At 46.9% G+C, this 11,488-nt stretch overlaps 1 protein-coding gene across 1 annotated transcript; it reads right to left on the bottom strand.

Annotated features, from left to right (window-relative positions):
* Positions 1-240: 240 nt before the first annotated feature.
* LOC119657380 (mucin-5AC-like) lies at positions 241-2,636 on the bottom strand. Its single transcript, XM_038064264.1, has one exon. It carries the CDS (start codon positions 2,549-2,551, stop codon positions 431-433), a length of 2,121 nt encoding a protein of 706 aa, XP_037920192.1. The 5' UTR covers positions 2,552-2,636; the 3' UTR covers positions 241-430.
* Between the last annotated feature and the right edge of the window lie 8,852 nt (positions 2,637-11,488).

Genomic DNA, 11,488 nt, shown 5'->3' with positions numbered 1-11,488 from the left:
CTAAGTGGCCATTAAGACCTTATACTCAGTGACGACATCCTCCCGGCTGGTGGAGCAGTGCAGAGACGCGTTGAACCGTCTGGGCAGCACATTTTAGGACACGCTTCTCTGGGTTCCCCGGTATAGGAACGTAGAGGGGAATGAGCCGGCTTGATGATAAACTCAACTTTAGAATCTAACTGCACAAAGTGCTTGGTCCCTTGGTTCCAAATTCTGCAACAGTACAGCGAAATAAGCTTGTCCATTAAAATAAAGTGTATATATTTCGTATTTTCACAATCACGTTGCCATTTTCTGGACATAGGACCGTTACATTGGTACATAATTAGATATAATCTATAATACATAATATGTGAGATAAATATTTAGTTAAAGAGGAATGGTCTTCACAGCGCTTCCATAACTTCCATGACTTGATTGAGGGGTGGTATTACCACCACCACCACGACCAGTCATCATCAGATACACATTTATGTTTGGAAGCAGAAAACTGGGAACCATGGTCGCACTTCTTCTTGCTTGCTTCCAACTTTCCGCCATGTTTATATTTGCATTTGTAATACTTATGGTCGTCGTCAGGATCTGCGAAGTTCCCTGCACCAGGACATTGGAACTTTGGTTTGGCGGTTGTGGTAGATGTTGTCTCCTCAGAAGCTTCAGTCGTGGATATTGATCCAGATCCTTCATCATCATCGTCGTCATCATCATCATGACCATCTTTGCATTTCAGTACTTTATCAGTGACACAAATTTGCATGTTTGCAAAGTAATTGGTACCCGGAGGACATGTCATTTTGATGGTCAAATATCCTCCGTCAAAGTTCGAATAGCAATAGTAGTAGTTTTGACAACTGTCTGGGTCGGGGTAGTATCCAACTGAGTTGCATTTTATTGGGGCAGGTGGAGGAACTGGCGTATCTGGGGGAGCACATCGATATAAATCCGGGATGAAGACCATATCTTTGGTACACTGCAATGATATTGTGATGTATCCAAACCCGTCAAATATACAAATATAGAAGTGTTCATCATTGGATGGATCTGCGAACATTCCATTTTGGGTGCAACTGAAGGGTGCAAGTGTGGTTGTTTCATTATCCTGTTCGGTTGTTTCTGTACTTTCCGGCTGCAAAGTGGTGGCTGCTTCGGTACTGCTTTGTGAGACCTCGGATTTGCTGCAGAATTTCTTTTGATTGTCGAATACCAATCCCAGTGGACAAGTAAAGAGAACTTCTCGGTATCCACTTCCATCAGGATTCTCGAAACAATAAAAGAATTTAGTGTCATCTTCAGGGTCGGCAAAGACTCCTTCAGCACTACAGACGATGGGCAATGGTGTAGAAGATTCAGCAGGTGACTCGGTGCTAGATATATCTAAATCTACGCATTCGAGTAGATCAGCATCAAATACTTGATCTGCTCCACAAGACAAAGTAATAGGGATGAACCCGCCTTCACCATTGGGGAAGCAGAAATAAAAATTGCTATCACTGTCAGGATCCGCGAAGGCTCCTTCAACAGAACATTTGAAATCACTATTCGCTTCTGTTGTTGTTGGAACTTCATCAGGGGTTGGAATTCCACATCCTCCCAGATTTGCTATGAATTTTGCTCCTGCACCACAATTCAAATCGACAGGAATGTAACCTCCTTTCCCATCGGAAAAGCAGTAGTAGAATTTGGTTTCATCAGAGGTGTCAGGGAAAAATCCAGCTCCTGGGCATACGAAAGGCTCGGGTTCAAGGGTAGTAGCACTTGGGTTTTCAGTTACTGGTTGAACATCTCCGGAAATTCCACATGTCTCAATTGAAGAAATATATTCAGTACCTTCCCCGCATTCAATTTTTATCGAAGTGTATCCACCAGCATTCTCCGAAACACAATAGTAGAAACTCTTGTTGGTTAGTGGGTTGGGGAAGGCTCCTAGAGCAGTGCAGACAAAAGTTCCGTCATTGGTTGTTGGGGTAGAAGCTTCCGTTGTGGATTGTTGGGTTGTGGTTGAAATCGGCTTTTCCGTGGTTGGTTCAACCTTTGGTGTCGTACTTTGTTCCGTTGTTGATACCACTTTAGTCGTTGTAGTTAGGACCTCAGTTGTAATAATAGGAGTTGGGGTAGTTGAGGCAATTGTGGTTGTCTCAAGTTTAGTTGCTGCACTGGTGGAATCAGGACCTCCTGTTTTCGTTGAAACTATCGTTGTTGGTTGTGCTTCTGTGGTCACCGCGACAGTCGTTGGGCTTGCAGTTGAGGAAGGTACCGCCGTCGTCGTAATGGGCGCAGGAGTGCTGTCACCATCCCTAGACTGATTCGGAGTTTGCATGGCACATTGTTGAGATTTAGCATCAAAAGCGTATCCATTTGAGCAGGATATTAAGGTCGACAAGTATCCACTACCAGTATAAACACAGTAATAAAATTTTCCACTATCACTGGGATCCGCGAAAGCGCCTGCTGCAGTACAAGTGAAAGATCCATCATTAATGAATACGACTGGTTTGTAATTTTGACCCGCAGCCAGGACCACCAGCGTCCCGAGAATTAGCAGATACTTCATCGTTTTTATCTAACTTTGTTTGGTACCGTCAATTATTTTTTCACAACTTTCTGAAATTTCAAAGCAGAACTACTTGACTGCCAGCAATTTTGTCCACACTTATATATCAAAACTCCTGCGTGGTTATCTATTATCTTTTCTAAAGCTTGATTGGTGATAAGCAAATCGATTTGAGTCAACTTTTCAATTCCTATTTTCATGAGGAGATAATGCCTATTCGAACAAGTCTTCCAGGGAATGGACATGTTTAATTGATCAATTTCGCAGGGAAAGAATCCGATCGGGACTAATTTAAAGATAACAATGCACCAGATTAGATTGCTTAGTTATAATTTGATGATACTAATGAAAAATGGAGGTAGATATCTCTACTTCCATGTTTGCTTACTCATCAAATCACCTGGTGAATAGGATGACTAACTGCAGTCAATTTTTCTGGGATTTACCCTGCGGGTGACTCTTGATTCTGTCCGTTTAACATAGTATCCACTTTAAGGCTACGGCAGGGCAGGAAGGGTCCTACAAAATATGCCAACAGTTTCAGCCCATTGAGCTGGGGCTTAAGAATTTACGGAAAGTGTTCACCGCTTGTTGGGAAAGGAATATAACTTGTAGGTAAGCAATAATGCTTCGGATAGGGACTGATCTCATCACCACAACGGTATGGCTAAAAGAGGCCTCCTAAAGGCATGTCAGTGAGGACTATACTCACAGCGACCACCAGGCAATCTGCATAGAGATCAAGGGCGGATCGAGCTCGAAAAAGAGTTCTCGCAGAATGCCGGGTGGTATGGTTGGCTGGACAGTGAAAGCTTTCGAGGGGGACACGTTTTCCGCGATGCTCAAACCCAACATATCCCCGAATGGTACGGCTGGAGAGAAAGCCACCCAGATCACTCGATGGGTGACGGAAGCATGCGATGCTACTATGCCCAGAAGGCGATTGCTCCCCAGTAGGCAACCCAACTACTGGTGGAACAACGAAATCGCAAGTTTGCGAGCCACATGTTTTCGGGCAAGGAGGTTTTGCCAGAGGCTCAGGGGAAAACCCGGTGGCGACGGTCGAGAGGAGGCACACAAGCAATTGCTTGGCCGCCTAAAGGAAGCCATTCGGAGGAGCAAAAAGAACTGCTTCAAACAGCTGTGCGACCATGCCGACATAAACCCTTGGGGCGAGGCTTACAGAGTGGTGATGAAAGGGTTGCGGAAATCACTCCAGGTGACCTGTCCGCGCCTCCTGATACATATTGTTACCACTCTGTTCCCTCACCACGAAAATAGGGGAAGGCAAATTTTTGTCCAGCTAAATGACGGCATAATACCGCCTGTAACTGTGGAGGACTTGCGGGAAATATGTGGTAGGTTCGGTGACAACAAGGCCCCAGGTTTGGATGGCATCCCAAACCGAGCTTTGAAACTTGCAGTGAAGACTAGGCCCGACCTTTTCGCCAACACCTTCGAGGCGTGCCTAAAAGAAGGAATATTCTCTGCCCAGTGGAAAAAACAAAAGTTGGTGTTGCTTCCGAAGCCTGGCAAGCCACCTGGAAACCCAGCGTCGTATCGTCCTATCTGCTTGTTGGATACAATGGGGAAGATGATGGAGAGAGTCATCTGCAACAGACTCCTGCCCATCGTCGAAGCCAGCAATGGTTTGTCGGAACGCCAGTTTGGTTTCCAACGCGCCCACTCTACGTGGACGCAATTGGCATGGTGGTAAACCTAGCAAAACGTGCACTGATTTCTGGCGGCTGCTGTGCCGTGGTGGCGTTGGATGTCAAAAACGCATTCAACTCGGCCAACTGGAATAGAATTAAAGGGGCGCTGGCTGACATAGGTGTCCCCGGATACTTAACGAATTTGGTGGAAAACTACCTCTCAGAGAGGATTCTCTGGTACGGGACGGATGACGGCCCCAAAGAGTACATTGTCACAGCCGGGGTACCACAGGGATCGGTACTTGGTCCCCTGTTGTGGAATATCATGTATAATGGGGTGCTTGCTCTTCCCGTCCCAGAGGGGACTACGATTGTCGGCTTTGCTGATGACCTTGCTGTGGTTGTTGCAGCAAAACACCCAGAAGATGTGGAGGTTTACGCAACGGAAACAGTGAGAGCGGTAAAGTCCTGGCTAGAAAAGGCCGAGCTGACCTTGGGGGACGTGAAAACGGAAGCGGTCTTAATAACGAAACGCAGGAAAAATAACACTGTAAAAGTGGAGGTCGGTGGATATACGGTCGTATCAAAGCCGGCTATCAAATACCTGGGGGTAATAATTGACACCAAATTGAGTTTTAGGGAACACCTAGAGTATGCATGCCAAAAGGCAGCCAGTGCCACCACGGCACTTGTAAAAATGTTGCCAAATACTGGTGGACGGAAACATTGCCGGAGGTTGGTGCTCGCCGGAGTGGTGCGCTCTATCCTGCTCTACTCGTCGCCTGTGTGGGCAGAGACGCTTGCAAACTCTCAGAAACGGAAGCAGGTGAACTCGGTTTACCGGCGGATGGCTTTGAGGGTTTGCAGTGCTTTTAGAACCACATCAGATGAGGCAGTATTGGTGGTGGCAGGCATGATGCCAGTTGACATTCTGGCCAAAGAAATGAGTGTCCTGTACAATGCAAGACATATGGAGGGGCATGAACAGCGTAGAAATGCGGCAAGGTCAGAGTCGCTTGATCTCTGGCAACGCAGATGGGACGAGTCTGCGAAAGGTCGGTGGACGCACAGGCTCATTCCCAATATTAGGGTGTGGCTTGAGCGAAAACATGGGGATACCAACTACCACATTACCCAGTTCCTCACGGGACACGGTGGTTGCTACAGGCAGTATCTGCACCGCTTTGGGTTGGATGATTCTACGAACTGTCCCAGATGCGATGGCATACCGGAGGATCCAGAGGATGTGATGTTTCACTGCCCACGATTTGCGATGGAGAGAAGGAGCTTAAACCAGGTGCTGGGCAGGAGCGGGACCCCGGAGAGCATGGTTACTGAGATGCTGGAGTCCGCGAAGAAGTGGCTTGCGGTTAGCTCCGCAATCATCCAAATGCAGGAGGAGTTGCTGAAGGAACAAAGAAGGAGGAAAGCTGCAAATAGGTGAAGGATGAGTGCCTAAGGGCAAACCTACCCCGCGAAGTAATACCTGAATGCTGGTCCCGCGGGGCTGGGGCTGGAGAGACCGGGGGTGGTTTTTAGTGGGTGTGAATCCTACACGCGCCCGCTGTAGTTCCGCCGTTCGGGCAGCGGAGTTGCGGCGGACGTGTCTTTCTAAGATTTCCGTGTACGCAAAAAAAAGAACAAAACGGCCATGTTCAGATCGTGATGGAGGCGTGGACATGGAATAGAGAGGTACAGTGTTGGTGAGCGTAACAGTAATAGTGAAATGTTTACAGATTCAGGCTACCTTCAACGAGTCGTCATCAGTGACACACTATCCAAGTACAGAGTTTACCCCAAGGTCAGTTGAGATTCGGCCAACCGTCAACGAAGAGCTACTCAGATCGACTATATCGTGATCAGCGGTGGATTTTGAAGTTATCTTTTGGATGTGTCTAACAAAAGGACTACCAACGTTGCCCTCGAGAAATATTAAAAGGGATCATCGTCTGACGGTCGCCTGTTTTCCTCTACCTCTGATATGTCGTCGGTTACGTCCTAATGACCAACGTAGATCAGGGAACGGGTGAGATCCATCAAATTCAGAGGGTAAGTGACCACCCCCATGATGGCTCATCATCCGGCAGAGAAGGCATTATCAGACTTCGTGTTTGGAAAAGTGGGCACTGACTTATATGGTTCCCTCCAAATAAAACTAAGCTCGGTCCAAAATTTAAAACCGGTAAAAGTTTATGAAGTTGTGTACATGGATATGGCCAAAAATCGGGAGATTTGCTCGGATTTTGAAGGTTTACGAGTCGTCGGGGCCAACTAAGGACAGTACGCTCTGATGGTGGCACTAACTTGGCCAGAGCAGGCAGTAAGTGTCATCTAAACCTGAAGAGTGTCTGGCGCAGCAGCGTATTGTTTGGCTTCACAATCCCGGTTGGTAGTTTGAAGCGGTACAGTAAGAGAATGCCGTCCGAACATGATGTATGAGGGCTTTCATACCGAAGCATGTCCTTGGAAAGCGGTCCTTAAAAGCAGGCCAATGCGATATTGTCACAGACGGCATGAAACGGTGCTGCATCCTGCTGAGAGCCGGCCGGAGGATGACTCTACAGGGTTCACATCATATCGAAAATTCGACCACAACGGCACCCTCTGGAGTCATTCTTCCCGCAGATTTGATCGAGGTAAATCCAAAAGATATATATGGTTTGCGTCCGTTTTCTAGTAAACCAGGGAAGACAGTGTAGCTACATATCAGAGAGTCTGGTTCAAAAACTGCGTCTTAACAACAAACAAAGGTTTCAGAGGTCTTCGACTGTTGGTCTGACTATTGAGTTAGAGGGCGGGTCAAAGATTACGACCAACAACTTGTCGTGAAGCGGATAGCCAAGAGAGAGCTCTTTCGCCTACTACAAAAAATCGGTGGGTTATTCCCAGGCGACAAATTAGCCAAACCAGCCACAGAGCATGCTTCTCCTTTCCTGCGCTATTAGGGTGTAATATCTTAACTTAGCGACTTTTATAAAAGGTGTCAGTGAAAGATAGATTCCTCGCGCAAAATACACTCAGGTCCAACTGAGTTGCGCACTGCCAACGTTGCCGCCACATATGTAGCACTGGAGGAGTTTCAACGGGTGTTAACAAACTTCTGGGACCTGCCGGTCAGCAAAGATCAAATAGACAGAGAAAACTGTGAATATCTTTGTCAAGTAGGGTCCTACCGTGTTGTGCCCACACGACGGAAAGGTCCTTAAGCAGCCAAAAGCAGCCCACGAGGGTCTTTTCCTTGCTGTAGTCAATTCTACCAGGCCCAGATTCCAAGATGGACCGGTTACCTTAACCCAATTGATATTACGGAACTATAAAGGGGATCAGCGATGCTTTCGATGATGCCGTAATAATTTACAGTCGCGTGGAATTTAGAGGGCAACATGTCGTATGTTTTTATGCAGCCAAGGAACACGTCTTCCCATTAAATGCCCGACAAGCAAGCGCTTTCTACACTACAGAGCGTGGTTCTGTTGGCCAACTTCTATCGGAATGTGAAGAGGAGCGTGGGAGCTATCCTCCAAAAGGTTTATTGCTTATATTGATTCAGAAGTAGCTCTTGCGTAGGTCCGAACCAGAAGGAGCTGGAAAATAAGCGCAAGGTTTCCCAGCTCCTAGACCCCCCAACCCATATGCCATTTGAAAGGTCCAATTCTCCTCTCTTCAGGTGATCACGGATTAAGCTCCTTCTCTGGAAAAAAAGATTCCCCCAATTTACGGCCATTTTCTCAGCTCCTAGACCCCTCCAACCCATATCCCATTTGAAAGGTCTAATCTGTCGAAGAATTACAGATGAAAGGTGCTAGGACATAAGAAACATAATAGAAAATAATAAATGCGCCCGCTTTGGGCCAGGAAATATTTAGGGTAATGCAACTGCGAAGGAAAATTTCAGAGGAGAAGATGGATTCAGCACGGAAGGGATATCTAAGGGCGATCGAGAATGCCTTCACCAAATGCCACCAAAAGTCACATGGTCTTCGTCACAGCGAAAGATAGAATAGCCTCCGTGGGAGTCAGCATCCAAAATTTTGTCATTTACCCAGATTTCAAATATGTAAATGACATGGTGCCGGAAAACCAGGACAGATAGGTTGAAACGCAACGGCTTGGATTTTCTACTTTTCGCGGGAGACGGCGTCAAGGCACGGAGATGTCAGGAGAATGAGGAGGTTTTGCTCTTGATGTGAACGATAATAGTGTCGAAAATGAACCAACTTCGATACGAAAGGTCGGACCGTGGAAGGAGTCGTTGGTCGGTGGAGTTCGTTTGACATAAACAGGGGGCTGCGTGACGAGCTTTGGTTTTAAAGAATCGTTAAATTGAAATCAGTATTTAAGGCCACCCGGGGCCGCCTGGAACAGGCACGGGTGAAGGATAAGGCGTCCAGGGTGACTTGGGTACTATGGTAGTTTTAACATTAACAATTTTCACTAGGCTGCCCGAAAAAGGGGGTAGAGGTTAAGTCGCCAAATTCCTGTCGGCATTCCTAACCCCGGGTTCCAATCGGGGCTACCTGCTAAGGCTAAAGTTTTACCTACGGATCAGCATATATTTTCGGGCAGCAAATAGCCTCCGGGCAAAAATAAGCCTACTGCCAAAAAGCCTTCGGAAAAACCGCCATCGGGCAAATTGCCTCTGGGCAAAGCGCCTCCAAGCAAACCGCCTTCAGACAAAACACAACCCTCGCGTTGTGCCAATGTTGAAGGGAAAGGATCGTCTGGGACATCTACGGCTAAGGGCAAACCAAAGCGGCAGCAGTATTCTGACGCTTCCAACTCTTCGGCTCTAATGGCTGCAAAGGAGGCTCGGCCGGTAACGGCTAAGTCTTCATTTGCAGCCAAGACTATCGAAGCCTGTATAACGACAACGAGTGGTTTAGACAGTGCTGCTCCTCCTTCAACGATGTGTGGGAGGGTGCGCGATTGACCCTGAAGGGGGTTTCCGAGCTACCATTGTTTAAAAAGTGCTTTCTCTGGTTTCCAGAAAGGGGGCGTAATGATGCTGAGGTCCTTGAACAACTTGGAGTCCAGAATAACCGCAACAGCTCCACCTGGATGCTACTAGGTAGCCTATAGGCCGCGAACTTTCCTCACTATTGCCGTTTCTGAACCAGATATTCAGAAGGTTCGGTAACAAATGGGCTATCGACTTCACTACGGGCTTGGGATCGTCACATTATAAATGTCGTCTGTTAAAACCATCAAAAGGGACGTGCAGCCCACGGCATCTTCATCTGAATCGTAGATGAGGTGCCATATCTCTAAGGTAAATTTGCGGCATTGTAAAACAACGACTACACTTATCAGCCTTCGGAACAACAGCTGCTAGACATGTATATACTTCATAAAAGAACCATGGGTTTGTTGGTGGAGAAATGAGGGGCTTAAACTTCCGACATGCTGAGTTGCTGTATACCAATGGAAGTGATAGACCCCGCTCCTGCATACTGATTTCAAAAGAACTTCCAAGCTATCTTGGTTAACGACCTATGTGATGGCGATACCACAACGATCAAATTGACCATAAAAAGCCAACAGGGAGATAAGAAGATTCTAGGGTGCTCTGCTTATTTCCTTAATGACGTAGACAAGGTTTCCAATTGAACATTAATCAGAGCTGACCAACATGCCCAAGGTGATGATAGCAGGATGTGATATGGCCCACTATATATGCTGGGAACGCAAGAGAATCGAGTATCTAGTAGGAACCGAATTGTAGATCCTCAATTTGAGTAATGAACCAACTTTCTTAAAAGTGGTCAGGCAAGAAGTCATCGACACCACGGTGGCATCCCCTGACATTGCGGCTCTTGTCGGAGAGTGGAGATTATCAAATGGTATCACGCTCTCTGATCATTGGCACATTGATTTCGTAAATGGCATGATCGAGCAAAACTGGGCGGCCGAGTTACGATCCCTGGGAGAAGCACCAAATCCATTGCAGGAATTGAGAAAACAACCCAGATGAACCCTACCAGCATGAGAGAGCTGTCTACTCAAGATGCCAAAGAAAAGTAAAATACCACGGTGGAACTCGGATTTGCTGAAACAGAGGAGAATGAGAAGGGTGCTCTTCAACTGCGCTCCAAAGTCTAATTCAGCCGTTTGATGGATTCAGTACAAAGAGGCCCAAAAAGCTCTAAAGAAATGCATAAGGTCCGCCAAAGGATCATCATGGAGACGCTTTTGCGAAGAGACCAGCTCTCTTGAAGCAACCTAAAAGCTAAAGCGGATTCTTTTCGAAGGGCGCAGCCAGCAATTGGGTTGTCTATGTTTACAGAGCGGGAGGTACACAGAAAGCAATAAGAAAACGGCAAAACATTTGCTTGAAGTGCTTTTCCCAGGTAGCATCGAAAATCTCATCTCGGGGCCGACAGACACATACAGCCTTCAACCGGAAGATCGGACTCTGGCATGCAAAATTGTTTCACTGGTGCGAGTGAAATGGGCATTTAACACGTTCCATAGATATAAGTCGGCAGATCCGCAGTGCTTGCCTAGCACACATTTATATTCCAACCAGCTGGCGTGATGCCAAGGTGATATTTATTGCTAAACCAACGAAATGCGTAGCCTACATAACGACGAAATCTATGAGCGATACCATGACCGTCCGGTTGTGGATAAAATCCGGCTCAACAGGGCGGGTCACTTAATCGGTATGATGAGGATGACCCAGCCTGGAGACCCTATAAGAGTAATATCTATGGTAGAAAAAGAACACCAGGCAGACCCTGCGTGAGATGGAAGGATGGCGTAAGTCAGGACGCCAGGCTTTTAGGGATATTGAATTGGTGGACCTCGGTGCAAAAACCGGGGTGTCTGAGGTTGTTACGCCGTTGATGATAATGAAGGAAACCCACCAGCACAGACGCAAGAAGCTTCCGGCGGATCAGTCTGACTTCCTTTCTGGTAAAAGGCATGGAAAGACTCGTATATTAGTTCATAAGGAATACATGTATCCCTAAGTGGCCAGTTCATTGCAGGCAACAATTAACCAGAAAGCAAATCCACGGAGACAGCACTCCATGAAATAGCGAAACTTGAGAAGGAAATATCCGTTAAAGAATACGCCCTAGGCGCATTTATGGACATCGATGGCGCCTTCAATTATGCCTCATTCGCGGCGATTTGTAAAGTGGATAAAGGAAGTCTATCGAGTCAGGGTGTCTTAGGGGTTGCCCACTGGAAGGGGTTCTCTCTCCTGTGTTATGGCTCCTGGCAGTGGACACCTTGCTATGCTTCCTCGAGGGCACCAAGGTCTTCACACAAGCATTTG

Source organism: Hermetia illucens, chromosome 5 (assembly GCF_905115235.1).
Source record: "Hermetia illucens chromosome 5, iHerIll2.2.curated.20191125, whole genome shotgun sequence".
Lineage (NCBI taxonomy): Eukaryota > Metazoa > Arthropoda > Insecta > Diptera > Stratiomyidae > Hermetia > Hermetia illucens.
Note: the sequence above shows the minus strand (reverse complement) of the source record. Positions and strands in the feature narration are given on the sequence as shown.